This window comes from Rattus rattus, chromosome 1, assembly GCF_011064425.1.
Source record: "Rattus rattus isolate New Zealand chromosome 1, Rrattus_CSIRO_v1, whole genome shotgun sequence".
Lineage (NCBI taxonomy): Eukaryota > Metazoa > Chordata > Mammalia > Rodentia > Muridae > Rattus > Rattus rattus.
In genome coordinates this window covers 69,405,069-69,429,352 of record NC_046154.1, presented here as the reverse complement: position 1 = coordinate 69,429,352, position 24,284 = coordinate 69,405,069, and the positions used below count along the sequence as shown (strand labels likewise).

At 40.7% G+C, this 24,284-nt stretch overlaps 1 protein-coding gene across 2 annotated transcripts in view; it reads right to left on the bottom strand.

Annotated features, from left to right (window-relative positions):
- Bnc2 (basonuclin 2) overlaps nucleotides 1-24,284 on the bottom strand; it is a 328,627-nt gene that overhangs the window by 208,278 nt on the left and 96,065 nt on the right. Inside the window, exon 2 of one of the 2 annotated variants that reach the window (XM_032889470.1) lies at nucleotides 19,231-19,314. The exons of the other annotated variant lie outside the window; for it this stretch is intronic. Coding sequence (XP_032745361.1) covers nucleotides 19,231-19,314 — 84 coding nt within the window. The remainder of the gene's footprint in view (nucleotides 1-19,230; nucleotides 19,315-24,284) is intronic. 2 annotated transcript variants of the gene reach the window in all.

Below are 24,284 nucleotides of genomic sequence, written 5' to 3'. Positions count from 1 at the left end.
GTTTGTTAAAAACAAACAAAACAACAACAACAAAACTTCGAAGTCACTACTGTTCCCAGTCAAGACATGAATCAAGATACCATCACATCAGGGGTTGGGGATTTAGCTCAATGGTATAGCACTTGCCTAGCAAGTGCAAGGCCTGGGTTCGGTCCCTAGGTCCGGACCAAAAAAAAAAATCACATCATAACCACAGGAAGAATAAGAATGAAGCCAGGTGTAGGGGACACACACCTTCTTCAATCCTAACAATTGGGAGGCAGAGGCAAGTGGATCTCTGAGTTCCAGGTCAGCCCGGTCCACAAAATGAATTCTAGGATGGCGAGGACTACACAGAGAAACCCTGTCTCAAAGGGACATAACAAAACAAAAGAATAATAATGAAAACAATGTCAAGTCCATAGTAGGAACAAATATACTGAGGCACACAGAAAGCTGTGTGAACAATGGGGACAAGGAACACAAGTAGGTAGTTTAGGTTGCAAAGTAGTCTTCTCTTTTATTCTTTATTTGATTTTATTTTATGAGCATTGGTGTCAGGATGTCAGACCCCCTGGAACTGGAGTTACAGACAGTTGTGAGTTGCCATGTGGGTGCTGGGAATTGAACCCCTGTCCTCTGGAAGAGCAGCCAGTGCTCTTAACTGCTGAGCCATCTTTCCATCCTGCAAAGGAGCTTTTTAAAGAGAAACCTTCTTGAGCCAAGCATGCGCAAACTGCACACTGCCATCCTGTCTTATGGCTTACTCACACATCTGTGTAACTTCTGTGTTTTCACCAGGAATTATCATTTGGTGACATTTTCTGTGCACTGGGATGCAGGCCAGTTACCACAAAGTGCTGTCTTGATACTGCACCACTGCCTATTCTAAACCTAAGGACCTCTTCAGTCAGGACAATGCTTTAGAAATGACGGGAATGAAGATAACACAGACATGTAACCTCTTTGGTTAGGCATTTCTTATTTTAACCATTTCTAAAAAGAATACATTCTACTTTCTAACCTCACAATCCAACTTCTATGTTATAACTGGCAATTTCCAAACTTCTTTACTCATAATTAGGCAGTAGATAGGTTAAAATTAAAAGCTGAAAATCATCTAAAATGTAAACTCTTTATCTGCCAACATCTCCATAGGAAATCTTCAGTAACTGAAAGACGAACAAATCACTGAAGTTTCTAGAAACAATGACAATAAAAGCTCTAAGAACTCTCAGAATTAAAAATAGTAAGGGAGATAGCTGCAATTCGGTTTATTTGTAGAAGTATTAATAGTATATTGTTGTGCTTTCAAATAATCTGTATACTTGCACAAAAGAGCCGTATTTAAAATACTCTGTGTATGATATCTTGCATAAAATGCAAATGTTAATTTTAATAAACAAAAGGCCCAGAGATTTTTAGTGTACATCCCCATGAAATAAATCCTTCCTAGGAAGTCCCACCTTCTAACACTTTCCCACAGAGCTGCACTCTGCCCAACGGCATCTCTATGTATCTGGTTTTGGTCTCATCTTCATTCTCTGTGTTCTTTACTCCAGTAATTTTGGCATTCCCCTGATCTCTTCCATATTTGCTGAAAATGGTTTCTCCTATAACGCTATATAGGTCTTTTATTTTGTTTCCCCTATCATAACACGTTCAGTAAGAGGCACAAGGCATTAATGACACTTAGTGTAATTAATTAAAATAATTTAAAAACATACACCAAAAGGTTAATTCTAACCAATACTGTCCATTACCTGAATGACCAAAGCAACTCACAGCACACCAAATGACAGGCAAATAATGTTGGCAACCAAGTAAAAATGTTTTTCAAAAAACTCCTAAGTCAGATTCTGTTGCTGAGATGTGGACGGTTCTGTGGCTCAGCCCCATCACCACAGAGCATACGTCTAGCTAATCCAGGGCATTTTCTTAATTCAATCGTGGTGGCACGTTTATATCTTGCTGTAGGTATAAAATATGATTACACTCATTTCTACAGGTTCATATGCACAGGGTTGTTGCCCTGACCTCATATAACCTCAGAGTTTATTTGTATATAAGGTGATACAACCTTCAAAAAAAATCTGTCATGCTTTGAGGAAATCATATCTGTTTCACTTCAATAAAATCAGCCAGATTAATTTGCTTAGCTGACTTATTTTGCTATTTTCTTCTACTTTTCAGTTACAATATCCCGAGTTCAAACGTTTACGAACTAGTACTAAACGTGGTATTTAGCCCCCAAAATTAAGGCAATAAGGATCGCTTCCGGTTTCTTGTTACAGAACTAAATACTAGCTGGTTATGCATCTGCAGTCTCAGCAGTCGGGGGTGATGGAGAGCAAAGGCAGGAGCATTACAACTTAGGAGCCAGCCTGGCCTACACAGTGAGGTTTTGCCTCAAAAAAAAAAAAAATTCTAATCTCAGAGGTATGCCTTGCACTAGTGCATGACACATCAGCTGAGTGTGCAGGCAATGAGGTAATGAAATCACTCATTACCTCGTTGTGTACCCCATGCATTCTGTCGGTCCATCCAGCTAAGGTGATGAGATGCACCCACCCATCTCCATTGGCTACGACGGCTTATTTAAAAGCTAACCAATTTTCGGAGTGCTGTTCTTATTCAGGGGTGCTTCTGGGGTGCTGTTTGTTTGGGTTTTTGGCTTTTGACTTTGTAGCCTTAACAAGTCTACCCTAGAATAAAATAACACAACCAGGTCCTTTACTCCATACAACGGAAGTACTATTTTTAGAAATAAAAACCAATGCAATGGTTAATTAAAAGCAAATGGTGGGACTCTCCACCTCTTTCTAAGTGTCATAACTAGAAGTCATCCTTAACTGTCCCCAGGAGTTTATTCCCCATTATAAGTGAAAATCATATGGGTAGACAGTGCATTCAACTTCCGGTTTTTGTTTTGTTTTGTTTTGTTTTGTTTTTTTCATTTATTGGAGGGGGGGTTGTTATTTTGTTTTGTTTTCTGAAAAAAATGGTTCCTTGGTGTAGCACTGGCTGTCCTAGAACTTGCTCTGTAGACCAAAGTGGCCTCAAACTGAAAGATCTGCCTGTTTCTGCTTCTCAAGTACTGGGACCAAAGGTTTGTGCCACCACAAGCTAGCAAACCAGTTGATGTTGCTGCTGTTTGGGTTTTTTGTTTGTTTGGTTGGTTGGGTTTTTTTTTTTTTTTTTTTTTGAGACAGGATCTTTTCATATGTAGATCAGGTTGGCCTTGAACTCTGAACTTCACCTGCCTCTATGTCCTGAGTACCGGGATCAAAGGTGTGTGCCGCTTTAGCACTCTTCAACTCTTACCAATATGATTACAGTGAACGAGGCATTCGGTCTTTAACATGAATAGAACAAGAAGTAGGCTGAACCCTAACATCTATCAAACTCTTAATATGGAAAGAAGAAACCTCCTTGAAAGTATGGAAAAATTCACTCCACGTTTACAAAGAAGAAAGGAGTATGATACACTTTTCCAGAGTCTACTATGAGCAGGGCCTCATCTAAAACAGCAGAATATACACATAAGCACAAACATGAATTTGCCCCTCAGCAGAAGTTTTTAAGTGATCTTGCTCTTTGTCTACTGCCACAGAAACCCCACATTTATTCAACGTACAGCTAGAACATATGTTTCCTTTGTGCACAGTGTTTTTTCGTTTGCCTATTCATACTGCGATTCCATGCAAAGATCAGGGTTTGTCACATTCATTCAGCACATGCACACCTTCCTGACAAAGGCCAGGCCCAATGACAGTGCTGAGACAAGACAGAAAAATAGGAATACACCCGACTCTTGCTAAGCTCACGATACAGTTCTCAAGAGCTGCCCATCCTCATTCCGTATGGACGAGCTGCCTTACAAGTACCAGCTTGTTTCAACCCAGCCTTAGATTGCCAACCCCGCAGTCAAAGGTCAGAGTGTTCATTTGGAATGCTTTGACATTTCCATACCCTAGGAACTGTAGATGGGGGCATCTAGGACAGCCTAAGACCACAGTCTGTGGTTGTGCCACAGTCCATACATTGTCTATCAAACAGGGATGCTGCCCTGACCCCATGTGATCCAGGGTCTACTGGCACATAAGTAAGTGAGAGAAGTAAATATATTTTAAAACCACAGGATGTGTTTTAAATCATTTTAAACCCATCCAAGTTGCGATTAATTCAGTGACTTAGGCCTCTGCCGAAATCACATCTTGAAACATTGTAACCATTATTGTGGAATTCACTTTCTGATTTTGATATATTGAGTTCTTTCCTTGCCTCTTCTTACCGTAGATGTATAATGTGGGTCTGCTGTATTCTTTCAAAGGAAGAATTGGCAGGGTACTTGCTTTACTTTGGATAAGTATGTAATCTCTTTGACTTTCTCTTGTTGGGCACACTGCCCAGTGAATATCAATTTTTTTAGAGCTACAAATATGGTTTTAATAGATTCACAGATTTTAAATTATTATAATTCAGGGCACGTCTCTCCCAGGGTGAGCAAATAATTCATAACAATCCATGTAGATGCAAAGGAGATGACAATTGATCAATCTGCATGTGAGTGCATTGACAAGAGTTACTGTTCCTCTTTTCTCTACAAACCCTCCCCTCAACACTCAAGACAATTTTCACATGGAAAAAAGCGCTTGTCTATGGGAGTTCAAATTAGTCATAACACCCACTTTGGGGACTGAAGAACACTTACTGTAAATCAGCCACTCAGAAACCACACTTGACATATTTTGGTTATAATATAACTGTAAGTTGCATAATACTGTACGTATTGATTGGCTCTTGAGTTGTAATGGAAAGAAACTGCCATACATTGAAAGTGACCAACCACAAGGCAGAAAAATTGTTCCTGAAGATCCCACAGTCATTTCTCTTATAATCTAAACCTCCTTGTCCTCTATACAGTATATTCCAATATACACTAAAGGCTGTATTTTTACCCTAAAGGCCTTTTAACCTCAAATTGTCACCTACTCACCTCCCTCAGACACAAAGAGTTCTAGCAAGATACACTTGAATTTCTTCTTTAATGAAACAGTGTCTTCTGAATTAGAGAAAGAACAAATCACACACACACACACACACACACACACACACACACACACACACACGAGAGAGAGAGAGAGAGAGAGAGAGAGAGAGAGAGAACCTTACTAGATAACAATTCCCAGATTGACTAAGGATATGAAAGTGGCTGTGAAACCATAATAAGGTCTACCTTTCTGATATTTCTCTACTCAGCTCCCTTGATACTATCTGTGTACTTGATTTGGGGTGTGTCTTCTACCTTCCTACCTGAGTGGAGACCATGCTTCCCTCTGCTCCCTTAAAGTCTCTCTCCTACAGTAACACACACTACTCTAGAAAGGGACAGCCAGAAGGGAACCTAGTAGCACACAGCAAGAAATCAAGGTCAGTTCCTGTACTTACGAAAAGCAAAGGCTGTTAAGGGACTTTAGCTCCATTTCCAAGTGGAACGCTGATGTCATTTCTTCTCCTCCAAATGATCTGTCCTAATGGTTACCCTTTAAACTGGGAACCATGACTAATATGAAACACTTAACTGTAATAAATACACACAATAATTGTGTGGCTCAGCGACTTGTGTTAGATGCTGGTTTGTGAAAGATTCTTTTGTCAAATAGGTAATAAACTGCACGTAATGCTTCAATTCCACTGGGGACTAGTTTTCAGCTTCTCCTTACATTCTTTTCTAACTCTTCCTCAACTTAGCAAGCCGCACGGTTCCATAAAAGCAGCAATGGCACCTACTGAGATAACCTCCCAATGGCCATCTTGAAATCAACAGCGTAAGTCTGGGTCAAATCGCCCTGTGTCATAAGCTTGTTAAATAACTTGTCTTTTAACAAAATTAAATACACGCACACACAATAACACACACTTTGAGAGAGGGGAGAGAGGCGAACGGAGAGGGGGAGGAAGAGGGAGAAAGGGGAGAGGGAAAGAGAGAGAGAGAGAGAGAGAGAGAGAGAGAGAGAGAGAGAGAGAGAGAGAGAGAAACTGAATCAGTAACAACATCCCCCTAGTCTAAAATCAAAGATTTTGAAATATAATTGGGATGTTTTATACTTGCATGTGGATAAAGTAGTCAAAATAGCGGTCACCCTGGCCCTAATATGAATAGTCAGTATTCCAAAGAGCTGCCCAAAATTACTAGGAGAAATGCACAAAGTCCTTTCAAACAGTAAGGGGGTGGTTAAATGCATAGCCAAACTTACCCATGAAGAATGAAGTTCCTATGCATACAGAACAGCAAGTATTTCAGAGCTCCATTTATGGAACAAAGTGAAATCAACGCGTGGGTCCCACCGAGCTCTCAATTTTCTCCATTTCGCTCCTTGTTCGAGATGCATTAACCAACGCCACTAGTGACAGCCAACTAGAAACATTAACTTAAACTTGTCCCACATATGTATGATCCCAGACAATCACCAGTAGGGCATATGGTTGTTCAGAGAGCCCCCGTAATTAACAGACAATGAAAGCCAACGAGTAAACATTTTTCCCACTTCACGTTCTGGGAGACAGAATCATGGTCTGCCTTATTGAGAAGAAGCACCACTCAACACTGATCATCTCCACACTCGCCATTCCACTGCTTCTCCGATCTATCATTTCTCTTCTAAGCTCTTCCCTAAACAAAGACCCTTAGAAGTTAATGTCATGGTCTGTCTCAGAAGGACACAGGTTACATCAACTTTCAAGGAAAATCGTAAAATGAATGGCTAGAGTAAAACTAACCACATGGAACATGGCGGAAAGGATAGCACCATCATGCAATTCAAAGTAAAGCGATAAGGTGAAAGCACAGATGTTTCACATCCAGATATGGAGAGCCTACGGCGAAGCCACACACCAGAAAAACTCAAGGTGTTTACTTCATGTAGCCTTAACCACACACGGTTTGTGCCTTTGCCAACAGGCATCTATTTGGCTGATTTCTACATTCTGGATTTTTGATGGGCTCAGTCATTCTCCACTCCCAGGTGGGGTCGAGACATACAGCTCCATGCTCTTTTCTCACGGTACTTTCCCTCCTACCCGATACAAGAAGCTGGCTCTGGTCAGCAGGCTGAAGAAACAGCTGGCACACGGTTAAGTCACCTCTCCAACACAGAAGGTGCCCTGTTGTACCACACCCATGGCTTCAAGTAAACAGATACCTGGATCTCAATATGTGTTAGTACACAGTATCTTGAAAGGACTGCGGAGAACACATCCAGTCCTCTGCAAATACATCTGCACAGTTTAGCACTGACTTACAACTTAGGCTGTATAACAATGAGAAAGTCTGAGAACATATATAATGTGAGGTCTTACGCCACTCTTTCTCATTAAGTAAGCTCTTGGCAAATCATCCTTCATGGGTGACTAGTCCTCAGTTGTTTTGGTTTTGGTTTGTTTATTTGGTTGGTTTGGGTTATTATTTATTTATTTATTTATTTATTTATTTATTTATTTATTTTGCGGTTGCTGATTCCCAAAACCACAGATACATACTCCTAAGAGTAAGGAATATTGCTATGGCATGATAAGTAATCACTATTCAAATGTCGAAATGTATGACACACGTGAAAATGAGATAGAACTGTCTAAATAATACACTCAAATATTTGATTTTAATCTTTATTACCAGGGTTGGCCAATAAAGAAGTCAATATCCCAAGTTAATTAAAAAAAAAAAGCAACTCACAGTTGAGTTTGCATCAAGTCATTCCTAACTGCCCTGTGCACACGCCTAACAGGACTGTTCCAGATTGATCCCCTGTATGGGATTAAGAAGGAACAACAACAAAGTCCAGTCCCCAAATTCTAGTCATAAAAGGTTTTACGAGAGAAAATATCCTATTTTTCGCAATTTATTTGTAAAATTATTGAAAAGCACTGTCAGAAAATACTAATAATCATAAAAGAATGCCAAGGACAGCTAGGCAAACTGAGAATGTGATCAGCTAACACCAGATCTTCACCTCGCCAAGGCAAAGTTTTCATCTTGTAACATAAAGACATCAGCTCAGGAGGTCAGATAGCAGGTGGGGGTGGGGACCCAGAAACAAGGTAAGCAAAGGCCGTGAAGCCAATGCTAAATGTCACCACGACGCACACCTGCACAATGCTTAGACTCCTCCTGGGATCTTTAAAAAGTGTCTGTCTTCTGCTGGGGAGCTAATGGGATATATTCCTTTTCATACAAAAGATAAAAAAAATGGCCATTGCTGGGGTAAAGGAAAGACTTATGTGACTAATAGTTATAAGCAAAATTCCTCTGTACATCAGAGAAAAGGAGCTTTTTGTTTATTCAAGAAATCCCGAATGGGTTCATTTGTAAGTAAAATCTTCTTTTTATTTGAGACCTAGCAGCACAGCACCGGGTAGCTGAAGACAGCAGGTAGCTCCAATCTTGAACTTCGCAGAGTTTGTGAGAAAATAACATCTGAAGGCGATGTGTTCTTCCAGGGTCAGTAGATTACTGGTTCAAAAGAATTAAAAATCTCTGAGGACATTTCAAGATTTTAAAATAAAATAAGAAAACCAGACATACACAAAGGGGTTGGGGGGGAGTCTGGCTAATTAAAATTTCCAGTTCTATATATACAAATACATCAAGAAAGGCCTGCAGGACCAGACCTGTGCAAGAAAAAGTATACCATCATCATATTAATTGTGTGACTGCTTCATAATGCCAGCCAGCCAGGTTTACACAGAAGAGATTAAATAACAAGATAATCTTATAAACAATGCTCGTTTCACCAGTGTACCAAATAAGTTTGATTTATATCACTGACTGTTCTTCTAATTAATTTATGCACCCACGTGCTTCAATTTACACAGACAGACACCTACAGTGAGGTAGAGATAGCCTCTTTTTTTTAAAGTCTCTTGACCTTTGAGCTGGGTTCATGTTTAGTCTTCTCAATGTTGTTAGTCACTCAAAAATGAAGAAACTGTTATGGCCCTGCACTAAAGTTAACCATGAGGAGAGAAAAGGTTTTTACCACACTAAATACTCATTCACCCTCAACATACATGTTTAATTTCAGTTGCTACAGCTTCACCAAAACTTGACTTGCAAGGAGCTTTACAACTCCAAGTTCTGAATCAATCATCCCTCTCCCAACACAAACACACACACACACACACACACACACACACACACACACACACACACAGTCTCTCTGTTCATCTCCTAATCAGCATCAATTTTAAACGCCTGTATTTCCTTTAACGTAGCTTCTACTGAAAGAACAAAGGGAGAGACAGCTCATTTTAAAAACATGGTTTTTGATAATATTAAGGACTTAGATAAAAATTTTAGGCTCATTTTCTGGCAGAGACCACCAATCGGCATTTAGAATATAACTGGGAAAATCCATAGGTGGGGAAAATCCATAGGCGACGAAAACTGACCTTGTGTGCACTTTCTTAAGCAAAAAACAAAGTGCCATCTCAACATGAGACCATTCGAAGGACGCCATCAGTGATATGAGCTCACGCTTCAAACCTCTAACACCGCGCTGTAATAGCGTGTCAGGAGTATTTTAACTCAGCCACTTTACAACTTCTATGGATAGTTTCAGTGTGTGGATAAGAATGTCTGTTTACTTATTTAATCAGGCAAGAAAAGGCTTTTTCTCCTCTTTGTTATAAAACTTCTATTTACATAAGTGATCAACGTTTATTTGTAAAACCTCAATACAATAACAGATGTCAGCTGCATTCTATGTTTTTGATTATAAACTCCTAAAGGGCAGAGACCCTATCTGTTCAGCTCACATTTTATAGGATGCAAACACAACCTTACCCAAAAAGGCACTTAAAGATGTTTCTTAAAAGTAACAATGATTTCAAGGGAATCTGCCTCTGTGCTCCAAGAAACTCTCCTGGCACTCACTGAACATTAAAGAAGACTTTTCTACTCTCAGGCAATTCCTTTCCTTGTTTATCTGCAAATGTCACTTTGCTTTGGAAACAGGGATCACTTAGATAGGACTGTCTCTACTTCATACTGTTCAAGAGGTAGCTTTTGAACAACATTAACAGATGCTAGAAAAACAGACAGGAAGAACCAAAACACACCTAAGCACTCTCTGCCTTAGCATTGCTTCAGCGCCTCTCACATGTGATTTTATTTTCCATGGAAAACCTGCTGAGATTGCTAGGACGGTGCTTAAAATTGAAGCCTCCTGAATCCTGACGCCACCACCAGGTCTAGTTAAGACTGCTATCTGCATTCTCTGTGCTCTTCTGGATTGTGGGGAACATGGGACGAATTGGCTGTGTAACTTAACTTTTAAATGTTAAAACAATGTCATGTAATATGTACTAACCACTAAAGGAATAGAAACAAGCACACGATACAATGCAGGCTCAGACTAGCAATGGAGAGTGTTGGGACGATCTGGGGATAAGTCCTATCAAGCTTCTCAGACACGGTCTCTAAATCATTAGGTGAAAGATACTGGGCTTTTACAACTCATATAATTTTCACTTGCAAGTCCTAACGAACCTGCCTCACAACTTGAGATTGTACTATCTACACAAGCAAAGGGTTTTCTTTCCCTGTACGGAAGACAGAAAGACTTGTATGTCCTAATACAAAGTATTCATGGTGATTAACCCCAACCAAATAATATGGATGGAAGATAATTAGTAACTCTTATAGCTATATAAAGTATGGTATATATTTATTAAAACCCATGCACATGTACATGCGCACTCAAAATACATAATTCTCTAGCAAGAGGAGAACTGAAAACTTCCTGTTTCTTCCTCACCTCCTTTCCATATGGAGCCTTTACATCAAAGCTTAAGAAACCACACGCAGTAAACCCAGCTCAGCATTTCTAATGTCAATATGCGCAGTCACCAACATGGACAGCTCACGTCAAATCCATCACCCGAGATTCACACAATGCTCTCTCATCAAAACACTTAGACTACGAAGAATGTGAAGTTTATTTCATTCCTAATTTACCTGAAAAATTCAAACCTAAGCTTTACAAGTGCATGACTTTAAGGCTACAGAAGCAGGATACAAACCCAACGATAGCAACAGAAAGATTAAAAGGAAAAACATAGGAAAGTACATGAAAGCATCTAATTTATATCCTGCCAAAATTTAAAAAATGGAAAAGGGAAAAACCTTACATTCATTCAGCAGATTTTTTTTGTATTTACCAACAAATTTCAATTTTCCCAAATACAACACTATCATTTTTGTTGTTTTTCAGTAAAAATAGATCAAAACCATTATCTTATTAAATTTTTTCCTGTCAACATTTAATTGCTATGGAAAAAAAGGTAACTTTAAAACTACTTTAAACTGTATAATATTTACGTAGGCAAGACACATATGCTTTTCAGGATTTTTTTTTCTTAATCATTAACTCTTTGGTAACCAGAAACTAGTGAAAATATAGCATAAGAATAGATTTACTGTTAATCTGTGCCACACAAAATGCCTTACGTACTAACACTCTCTCCCCCTTCTAGTCCTTCCATAAGTGAGGGGCAGCACCAAAGAAAGAAAAGTTTCCTATTCCATTGCACCAACTGAAATGAAATCCAGAGATAATAACACACAGAGGGAGGGATCTCCTACCCGTTACTCTGCTGGGGTATTAGCAAGTCTCAGCTCAAGGGTTTCTACATGAATATCCCCCTACATAGGAAAAGAAACATGTTCACCTGAACCTACCAAACTCTGAATGACACTGTTAATAATTTTACCCAGAAACAGGAAGAGATGGCTCAATTAACATCCCGTATTCCTTTCTTCAACTTCTTTATCAAATTCTTTCATGTTTTCAAACCCATTGAGAGTCATGCAATTTTATGAATGGATGCAACCTTAATTTTAGGTTTGATGTTTATTTTTCAAAGTAACTGTGGACACCAATCTTTTCAGGATCAGCAGCTCAACTCTGTAGATGAAAGGGGCCTGTAGATCGCTCCTGTGGGAGGTGGGAAGTGAGACCAAGAAGTCAAGAGAAGCAAACAGAAAAGGGCAAAAATGTACCGTGAAAACACAGACAGGAAAAGAGAACAGGGAGAAAACACAAAAGAGGCAGGGCTGGACAGAAAGAGAGGCAGAGAGGCAACCAAGGGAGGGGGAGCCGGAGCGATAAAGTATCTACAGCCAATGGCTCTTATCCAACGCTTGTCAGAGCTCAAGCCCAACGCCTGCATCTTGTTTTCTCACAGCAAATACCTCTCCTTTCTTTTTTTTTTTTTTCTTTTCAACTATATTTTCTGTACCTAGGCAGTCTCATTTTCTTTTCGATTTTTAGGTTAGTCGACCAGAAACGTTCAATTCTGAAACTTTGTTCGTGGGTACAGCAGTATGTTTTATTTTAGAAATGCACTTTGGAACCTACACACCATGGCTCACAGAACCTCGGAGTTGCTCAGACCTTTAAAAGCTGATGGTGTTATCCTCTGAAGAAGTCAGAGCTGCCTGGTTCTATTCTGCTTGAGAATGGCATTCAAAATCAGTGCAACCTGGGCTCCACTGTCAGACTCTGCAGGAGGTGGACCTGTGCACCTAGACCTGAGGAAGGGCGCCGGCCACATCACGCCCTTTACCTACTGACTTGCTCTACCCAGCCACACAAGTTCTCTTCCTCACCGGTTAAAAAAACTGGTGAAGCTCAAGTTACTGGCCCGTCTGCTGGCCCTTGCAGTGCACATGACTACCTTACAAAACAACTTTTCATATAAAAATTCATCAAATAATACAGCACTTTTGCTGTATTGATCCTACAAACTGTAAGTCTGTGAAGTGGCTCGATACCGTGTCTTCTCTGCACAGCAACTTGTTTCATTTACAGTATCTGTTTCACTTCTACTCACGAGCTAATATAATTCAATTTTTTTTAACTGCACACAGGCTGCTAGACACATGTGCGTGGCAAATGGAATCTGAACTTAGCTTAACAGCCTCATTTATTCCTGATGGTTTAAATTATTTCATCACAATTAATGACACCCCCTCAGCTTCCTGTGCAGCACTGCCAGATGTTCAGAGACCACAAAGCCACTCTCTTCTTTGACGGCTGGTGACAAGTTGTCCTCTGAAGGACATTCCCTAGGTACACAGCCGGATGACACCTCCATTGCTTAGCACCTCTCTGCCTCCCAGAGTAACTACGGTGAGGAAAAAGCAGGAAGTCATGAGAAACCGGCAAATGCACTAGTTAGGGCAAATTCTGCAAAAGGATGTAAACTGGAGGAGCTCAGCTGCTGCTGGGGTTCCTAGCCCTGCTGTTTGGGAAAGGTCTCTGCCTCCACCTTCTCCACGCCAGCATCTACTGCGTGTGCGGAGAGCCGACCATGGCACCACTCCCAGAGGACTGCAAAGAACAGGAGAGCACGAACTTGTCCAAAGAGGCCTTTCTCACTTTGGGTTATTTTGAGAAGTGTCTTGTTTTTAAGAGTGGGCAGTGTGAAATAATTGTCTCTCTCTTCAATCATGATCATCCTCTATCCTATTCGATAAAAAAACATTAAATAGGAATACATTTTGGCAACTCTTTCTTAGTGGCTTTGCCCATTTACTTGTGTTTAAGTAAGGTTGGTGGTTTTTGTTTTTGTTTTTTTTTTTTTTTTGAGGTTGTTTTGTTTCCCCAGGGGGTACTGGGATTTTGTTGTTTAGCTTTGTCTGTTATTTCATTAATTTCGTTTAAAGGAAATATTGAAAAACACAGTTCCTACTTCCTGTTTTGACTGCAACACCAGGCAGGCACAGCTGTTTTACCTGACCACTTTTAATACCCACGATAAAAAGTCAGTATAAAATTTCAGAAATATTCATTGAATTCTTCACTTGAGTTTCACATAAAACACAATTTCACATAAAATAGAAATCACAGGTAGCTAAAAAGGTGGGGAAATAAACACACTAGCACTTTTACAGTAAGAATTCAATACATGGCTCTGATTGGGAAAACATTTCCATAAACTAGAGAACATGTGGCAGACATTTTATGGATTATTTTTTAAATGTTTAAAAAAAATACCCTGATCTTATTCAGGGAATAAGGGGCCTTTTCGTTTGCCAAGAAGTGTAATAGGAAAACAGAAAGGCCACCTGTGTCAGCCCACCCTATAGAATGAACATGAGCTATGGGCATTTTAGAAACTATTTTCAAACTGAGATGAGGAAAAAATCAGTATCAATACAGATTCTAAACAGACGCACAGGCCTCTGTGCATGTTAGTGATTATGTGTGTGGCCTCCCCAACCAAGCTAACTCCACACGCCCCCAAACTCAGTACACTTTCTCTTTAACAAGCTACTGGTGATTAAAACTACAGCCTGTTACATAGCAACTTGGACAATGCACACAAACACGGGGAAATCGAACAAGGTGACTTTTCCACACCCATAATTGGTTTTTTTTTTTTTATAAATCTTAAATGACTATTGCATCCTACAGGACACTCAACCCTTAACATTTAGTCTTTTTGTGTATTAAATGCTTTCCTGGGCTATCCTAGAATAGCCTGTGTTTCTCAGAGCCGAAGGACTCAGGGGAGCTCCAGTGGTGACACTCTGTGTAGCCTACAGACAGGAGTAAACTCTTAGCACTCCCAGCCTTGCATCAGACTTTCCTTGGACGGAGACTGGAATGAAAGTTCGATCACCGAGAGGTAGATAAGTAAAATAAACAACTAATTTCACACAGGGAGGATGGGGGGGCGTCATATGGACCTCATTCTGTTGTCTCCGAACACTTTATCTAAGGGGGAAAGGGAGCTGGGTAAACTTTAAACTCTCATGTAGGGATGTATTGCTTGTGTGTCCCTGGCAGATGTGGAAAGGAGATGAAATGGGCAAGGGAGAATCAAATATCCCTTCGCTGCAGGTTTGCTGAGGGAAAGAGCGCTGCAAAGACCTCACATCTGGCAATCATTTGTCAATAGCTGGAAAGAGAGCGGCAGGAAACTTTCTGGCTCTTGGAGAAGATGAAAAGACAAAAAGCATCTCTCTCTCTCTCTCTCTCTCTCTCTCTCTCTCTCTCTCATGCACACACACACACACACACACACACACACACACACACCCCACATGCCCACAGATACACACACAAATCGTTCAAGAACTACTACACTTAGGCTCTACCGTGGCCACCCCCACCACCAAATTTAATGATCTTCAGATATACTCTACTCCATGGTAAAAAACACGCAGTCACTTGACTTGTTAAAGCTGCAGTGTGTGTACATTTTTCAAATAAACCCCAGGGCTGATGTTAGAAAATCAAAATCAGTCAAGCAGAGACTGCCTGGTACTTTGGGCAGGAATCCTTGTGGTTTAGTCAATAAACAGAATCTGAATGAAAGACACCACAGTAACTAGACAGTAACGTTTTGAACAGCTCTTAACCTGAAGGGAGGTGGGGGAGGATGGTGCGCTAGTGACCGAGGACATAAGGGTACCAGGCCACTTCGAGCTGAGTACCTGCAATGTGACTGCTTAGCACACAGTCATCTGTTGTCCTAACAAAATGGGAGAGAAAATAACACTATGTGGGGGCTATTGTATGTAAGTGAACCTGAAAGAGCTTTCTAAAAAATTAATTATATCTCTGTAATAAGATAGTAAGGGAAATCTGTCTCCATTTTGTTCATACTGATATACTACAGACAACCTGCAGGCTTCGTTGTGTGTCCTAAAAAATAATCGGCTTTGTCCCAGTAGGTTCATCATACAATAAACAAAGTTTTCAAGATATCCCCATACCACATTAATTAAGTTCTTCAAAATCACAGGAATATAAATCTGCTTGTGGTGATAGATAGACTTCAAGGGTGGCTTCTGGTTCACCCTCGTGCTGCATTTAACAGGCAGTGGCTGCTACCGTGGAGCTCGTCCCTGTGACTCCATAAGTGAATGCTGCAGGTTGTTTAATAACCTGGCAAATTCACAGTAGCTTGTCAAATTATTACAGGAACAGTGTCATCACTAAACAAGCCTGATCACGGTTAATTACAATGCAGACCAGAGAGCAGCCACAATTGTTCATTAATTACAGGAAGCACCTCATTTAAATTTTATGGAAATTTACACTTGCACCCTGGTATGTCTGGAAAAAAAGAGAGAGAGAGAGATCCTTCACGAATTCACTGAAGAAAGAAGTCTGTGGTTTATGAAACATCACAGTAAATTGTGTCTAATCTGGTACTGAAATATTGGTTCATTATTTACTCTAATTTTCTAAGCACTTCAGTAGGGAAAAACACCAACTCGAACCTCACATAGTGAACTCCCAACCAAGAGAAGAACTGGGGAGTTAACTGTACCAACTGAATCTGTGAGGAGATGCGGCTAGGCTAAGAAAGGCCAACTTTTTATTAAATATATACAAAATATTCAACAGCTTTAGGAGGGGCTATCCTGGAAGGGCCACTTCCTAGAAGGCAGCTGTGCCTCTGTGCAATTCCATTCTGCTGTTTATCAATTAAATTCCCAGGCGAAGCAGAAAATTCCAGCTTCACGTCTACCTTAGAAGCCACTGAGGAAAATCAGCCAAACATAAAGTGAACTGAAGCTGGCTTTCTAGCTACTGGCCTATCAAGCGTTAACCCCAAAGCACAGCAGACGCCTTTGCAAAAGTCAATCCAGGCACTGAGTAGGACAGTTACTGGAGATCAAAGATACAAAGACAAGTATGAGGAATCGCAACGTTATCAAACCATGAAGCTTCTAAGATGGCCGAAAAACCTAAGAATAAAAGGCAAGGATTTAACAGGAAGAAGCTACTGCTGAAAGAGGCTTGATGAGTCACGAGAACGTAAGTCAATGAGAACTAAACCATACATGAGAGTTAGCCCTACATGAACGTTCTTCGTAAACAGGAATATAAAGTATTGCCTACCAAACTGAGGTGCCCCGGACGTTACCCCGAGAATCATGAGGCCAAGCAGCAGCCTTCCATTCTTTACAGTGTCTGGCACCAGGAAAAAGCCATGACTCGGGCAAATTCAGCAAGGAACTCCCTGAGGCGCATGGCTACTCCTCCTCTCACGTAGAGAAAGAGGAACGAACTAAATACCATGACAGGAATGAATGAGATGAAACTTAAAAACACTTCCAGAACAGATTACACTCATTGTAACTGACATAATATGGCCAGAATAGGTATAATTAAAAGGTATGGAAGCCATACGCGGGGAAGAAAGGAAAAGAGAAGGAAATGGTTTAAGTGTGTCCCAGCTAATTCACCAATTCAACCTAGCTGGCAATCTTTCAAGAGATTTAATTTCCCCCTTCGTCTACTAAAATCGTGTTACAGGAGGAAGCAGCTAGTAACATGATCGCTTTCCTTACTTTGTGATGGTCTGATTTTCTCTGTAGAGACCATAACAGACTTGTCAACCATACGGTTACCTACCACCAGGTTTCACTAACAATGTACCTATGTCCAGATCATATGCTAAATAAGTATTTTCACTTTTTGTTGTAAACTGATATTGCAGACCCATTTTCTTCGCACTACATCTCAAGTTCAAAACACATTACCCAACATTCTCCCTCACAAGCCACTTACAGAGAATGCTGGGATAACATGTCCGCATCGTGCCAAAGGTCAAGCATCAAGCACCTTCCCACAAAGAGGCTTCTATAGCTCTACATTTATATATCACATATGCTTTAATTTTCCAGAACTAGGAAATGCATGATCAGGACCCGAACGCATCACACCTGCTTTTCTATTGTCCCACATCCATACCCCACCTAGACAGTACCAGCTTGGGACACAACAAAGCTCAGGTGGTCTTCTCTAGGCCAGGAGCAGGTGTGCAAGAGACGACACACACACCCTTTTAGTACTACAAAAATTGAAACTTCCCTGCCTCTAGATTACCCTCAATCCCATTATGAGGAACTCAGCTACTAAAAAAAAAAAAAAATCCTCTCATTTCTTATTTGTTACATCTAAATCGGTAAAAGATACTTTAATATTGCACTCAATATACTTATTCTGTAAAGCCTGAAAAATCTAGAAAATGATGCCAAGTTGAAACCCAAGAAAAGCTAGGTTTATTCATGCCATCCATGTTGAAACTTAGCCTGGACATCGTAATGGCAAACACATTCCTTGAAAATGTAAAAGTACACAGAAGCAGAGATGTTCTTCATCATCTTTATATTTATGTTTTGCAATACACCAAGCCAGGTCTAATGCTTCAAGACCACACAAAGTGAACTAAATTCTGAGCCAACATTTTCAGGAGAAATGTACTTTGCACATATTTCCCAATGTACTAAGACAAAAGGTACTTATTGTTAAGTATTGCTTTTCTTATTTAGTGCACAGGTTAAATTATTTGCCAAAGATCCCATGGCAACCTGTGTCAGTCTACACAGTCAGTTTTCAGGGATCAGGATTTTTCTTCTATTGCAGACTATGTCTCTTGGTTGGTGGGTTGGTTGGATGAATGGAGGATGGATGGATGGATGGATGGATGGATGGATGGATGGATGGGATGGATGGATGGATGGATGGATGGGATGGATGGATGGGATGGATGGATGGGATGGATGGATGGATGGATGGGATGGATGGATGGATGGATGGATGGGATGGATGGATGGATAGATGGTGGGTGGGTGGGGGTGGATGGATGGGTAGGTGGGTGGATGGATGGGATGGATGGGATGAATGGATGGATGATGGATGAATGGATGGATGGATAGTGGATGGGGGTAGATGGATGGTGGATGGATGGGTTGGTGGGTGGATGGATGGGATGGATGGATGGATAGTGGGTGGGGGTAGATGGATGATGGATGGATGGATGGTGGGTGGGTAGGGGTGGATGGATGATGGGTGGGTGGATGATGGATGGATGGGTAGGGTGGGTGGATGGATGAGGGATGGATGGATGGATGGATGGATGGATGGGATGGGATGGATGGATGGGATGAATGGATGGATGATGGATGAATGGATGGATGGATAGTGGGTGGGGGTAGATGGATGATGGATGGGTGGGTGGATGATGGATGGATGGATTATAAATTTCTTCTTATTATAGACGGCTTGTCCTTACAAGGACCTTTTGCCACATATATGCTGCATTAATCCCTCTTTACACCTATCTCAAGGGTTATCCTCTCTTAATAGCACTGAGAACACTGGCCTCCAGGGGTCCTTGTTTCTAACACAGCATGCCCAGCTAATAAAACAGTAAGACTCCAACCTGGACTTCCAGCCTCTGGTCTATCTCCTCCAGGTTTGGGCAAAAGTCTGCACCCAGCACTCTGCCAGCACATGCCAGTGGAACCTGAGAGAATATGGCCAGGTTAGATGCTAGGCACAGCGGCTGCACATAGTCACATTATATAAGACAGAAGCAGGGGCATCCCAACTGCAGGTCTGAAAAAGGCCATGACACATATCTGACATTGCTTTGATAAATATATTGAAAATACAGGAAACAGTTTATCAACTATGAAAAGGTAACTAATTATGAGAAGAACAGATACATACACATTTTTCTCTAATGGCCCTAGCCCCATGTTTATATCACGTAGCACAAAATAGCCATAAGTATCTACAGAAAGGGAAAAGAAGGGAAGTTAAAATGGGGGAAGAAAAAAGATGGAAACACAGACTTTCTCCTGGATTTTGATCATATAGTCTTCCCACCTAGCCTTTAAATTTCCAGAGAAAAGTGAGGGAACAGCATTCTGTGCTGTCTGAAGTCCCTTCCTACCCTTAGACTCCCAAAGATATCTGTTGAATTTCTCCTTTTCAGTGATATACTAACACACGTATATTTAAACTTATAAATCTTGTTATTTTTATCTGCACACTGTTACCTTGCTTTGATTCTCATTTGCTGGGGAGGGCACTATTTGGTTCGTATGAGGTAGAACCCTGGAACTGGCACTTGACACACTGTGGGCAAAGGTTCTGGTATCAAAAAAACAAAAAAAAAGAACCCGGATCCAATTCTTAGCTATCTTTAAGTGTAAGAAACATGATGTAAATTTTGTTACACAAAAGTAACAACAATAAAACAATTTAGTTTGGAAAATATGTGTTGGCATCAAGAGTTCAACCCTGAAATCCATGAAGATCCCCTTTTGAAATTGCATCGTCTCTTACCATCAGGCAGTATCACCCCTAAATACTGTCTACTCCAAATACTGCATTTCTGGTTTAAAATGAAGAGAAATGGATTTAGAATCCTTCTATTTGCTCCTTTTAACATTTTCCTGTGGTGCCTGGAGATCTCACTCAAAGATAAAGAGGTCAAGTAACTGAAGCAAGGCCCTGTATTCTCCACCCAGAATAGCAGACATAAAATAAAAATTTTATCAGTATTTGCTAGCAGGAGCTAGCTGTGCTAATCACATGTATCTACCAATCCGTACCTCAACACATCCACTATGAGAAATATCACCTGCGCCTTCCATCCCTTTGGTGTCCGAGTCTTTCGAATTCCAAAGATCACCTGTGCTAAGCAATGTCCTCGCTTAAAGTTCAGTTCTCAGCCAAATAATGGGCTCCTTAAGTGATTCCTTCTCTTTCTCAACTTACAAACCAGTTTGTGGCTCAAGCTCTGAACAGTTTTTAAAAGTCCCACTTGCCCTGAAGGTGATCTCTCCTAACACAACCCAGCCAATTCTTCCACCATGCTTAGGTCCAAGGGTCTCCTTCCTAGTTACGACTCTTATTTGTGGCTTCATGCTGAGGTCCAAATGTTAAAATGCCTAAATATCATCTGCTGTCACACTTAATAAGTCTTGTTTGTTTATGAGACAGGGTCTCATATAAACCATGCTGGCCTCTGGCTATCCAGCTGAAGGTTACCTTAAATCCCACATCTGCCTGCTTCTACCACCCAAGTGCTGTGATTCAAGCATGTATCACCCTGTCCCATGTCTTTGTTTTATTTTTATTTACATAGGTGTTTTTTCCTGCACATATCCGTGTACCATATGCATGTCTGGTACCCATGGAGGCTAAAAGAGGGTGCTGGATCCACTCGAACTGAGATTACAGACAACTGTAATCCGTAATATGGGTGTGAGAAGCCAAGGTTCTCCAAAGCAGCAGCCAGTGATCTTAACCAGTCATCTCTCCAACCCCTAGTAATCCCCCCTCTACTTTTTATCAAACCCAGGCGTCAGTGTGTAGGCACCTTGCATAAAAATTAAGCCACTTTTTATCTTCAACAATTTTATGTGAGTATTTGCATTTTATAAGAAAAAAATCTAGGCTTAGAACAGATAGTTACCTCTGGTTACCTGCTATTAAGTTGCAAAGTTCAAACCTTAGAAATGAAAAGGACAAAAAACTTAAGGATGAGATATTAGGCAAGAAAAACCCAATTTGTTATCAATTCTAAAAGTATTTATTGATTTTACATATTATAAAGACAATATACGAAACTACTTACTAGTTGTAGTTTAGTCTAAAACAACATAAGCATTTTCAAAAAAAAGAATTTATACTCTACATCGTGGGGTAAGGGAAAATTGGGCATTAGAGAAGCAGAGGCATTAAGAATTTGTGTTGTGTCACAAATGGAAATGATGCTGATTGTACCCTGCAGTTGACATATGGAGGGGCACTAATGAGTTCTGCAACAGTAATTCTCTCAAGGGGAAAATAAAAGGAAAAGGGAAAAAAATCAATCTTGGAATATTCAATATCAAAATGAATCCTCTCCCATCTAGCGAAAGATTCCTATAAAACTCTAACAAATGTGACTACCGAGCTGGCTGAAATGGTTTCCATAAGCCAGAATGTATATTTTGTAAATTGTGTGTAAACAATACCTTATTTCACATATACAAAGCAAATTGCTACTTATCTTAATACTATTTGCCCGTGTCACAAATACTAAGCTTCCAGCTTCTTTTCATCTTCACACTCACAGAGTGCACTTTATAAACACTCTCGAGAGGAAAGAAGAAAGTTAAACAACCATAATTACATTCAATTACATCTTCAGACACTTAGAAATACAGTTCTGAGAGGAAACAAGGTCTTTTCAGTTGGGAAAGGAAATGTGCAGGGAGCCACCAGCATGTTTCAACAGTCGCAGTCACCAGGAGAACTAGCAGTGGATAGCACTCCCCAGCCTGGAGTCCTGGCCTTTCTTGCAGGAAAAAGAAAAAAACAAAAACATACAAACAAACAAAACAAAAACAAGGGTGCATAAAAGAAGACTCCCATACTCTAGAGACAAGACAGCTAAGATTCAGACCCAACTGCACACACAGCTCAGCATGGTTATACTCTCACCATACCCAAGTCCCTACCACAACTGCAAAGGGCACTGTCATCAATCATGGAATGGAGAGATTCATGGAGAGATGAGCAGCATCCAGGACGTAACAGATGACTGACTCAGCAGTAATTAGGAACGCTTTGCTCCATCTTCTGATTTGAAGACCTCAGAAGTGAGCCAGCTCGCTGTATGCAACCAGGAAGTGAAAAGCAGAAAGCAGAGACTCAACTGTCCCCCTCGTTGTTTTACTCCACTGTGAACTGACATACTGAAACACAGTGGGCCTGTCCAGTGTTTGGAATATCAATATTACAGTGACGTCGAGATTCTCCTGTATCCGTGCTCCTTTGTCCTAGCAACCAGTGTCTGCATCGTTACCAATGAAACTACAATGACTGCCACAAAATATTCGCAAGGATATTGAGGGTTTGGTTGGTTGGTTGGTTTTTTTTTTTTTTTTTTGCTTCTTACTATATTTTGCTTTTTAGAGTAATAAAATAATTTTCGTTGAAGAAAAATTAATGAGCCAATCAACTAGTGTTTCTATATTTGATTCCACAGGCTTCTTTGTGGGATTCTGCTTTGAATATATGACTTCATTCTTCTGATTCAGTAACAGGAAGTTAGGTATCTCCAGAAGGAGCTGAAGCCGGGTACCTGGCTACTCTCTTGTACATACCTCAGAGGAATCACGGCGCCCGAGAGAGTGATTTACAACCTACTCTGTGTATAATCAACAGAAACAAAAATGATAACAAGCACAAAGGTGTCCCCCTCTCCTTCCCTCCCTCCCACGTGAGCATTTCCGTGTCATAGGGCTTCCAGAAAACACATTTCCTATAGAAAGGAAATGTACCAGAGGTCCTCCTCCTCTCCCTTCCCACACCCTCATAGTTCTCTCTCCCTCCCTCCCTCCCTCCCTCCCTCCAACCCTCTCCCCCTCTCTCACACACACACACACACACACACACACACACACACACACACAAACACACACACTACATTTTTAGGTGTCTACTTAGGATTCATATAAAACTGTTAGGCATTAGACTTTTTAAAAGACAACATAAAACAACCCAAACTGCAAAAGGATGCAGTGCCAAGTGTTTGGAGGTGAGTAGATGGGAGTGGAGGAGGTGCAGAAGGATCGGACAAAAGAAGGGACACAGAAATGATGGCTTGGGGGTGATGTGTTATGGCGGGTGCGGCTCATGGGGCCAGGGATGACTCCACTTAAAATTTAATTTTCCTTTTAAATATGAAACATTCATGTAAGCTTTTGCCTGACAGGCATCATGGAAGTCACAGCCCAAATAAACAAAGTAACTTCTATGTCAGCTCAAGGCTTCTCAGTTCAGCTGGCTATAAGCCCAGATCAGTTCTGAATCATTGAAAGTGTTCTGGTGATTTCTAGTCCAGCAATGATGAAAGGGATGAGGAAACCAATCAGGAGAACCTGAAAAAGAATGGATATACAAATTTGGACATGAAAAATAGAATGAAGGAAAGAGGTAACGAGGAGTAAATTCCTTTATGAGGACTCAGAAGCATGCTGGGTGCAAGAGCTGCTACATTCCAAGACCTGAGGATGCCAAACAGCAAGAGGACACACCTCCCACATAAGACTTCAGGAACGCCATTACTTGAAATGGTGCCTACAATAAGCTAGACTGGGTATCTTGTGAGAGAGACAGAGCGAGAACGAGAGAGAGAGGGCGAGAGCAAGTGCAAAGAAGTAAGATTTGCCAATGCTGTGAGGACGAAGGTGCATGCAAAACATGCTGCTGCCAAACACATGAATACAAAACCCAGAGACAGTGAGGTGAGCTCAAGAGGCTGGGTGTGCCTTACATCTTAATTTCTCAACTGACAATGCAAATAAAGACAATATTGGAGGTCACTATGTCTCCAAATGCTAGATCTCTTAAGTACTACATCCCTAAGCTAAGACTTCCAAGGGCCAAGCATACAGAATCTAAAACAGAAAAATGAATGTTCTGCTCCCTGAT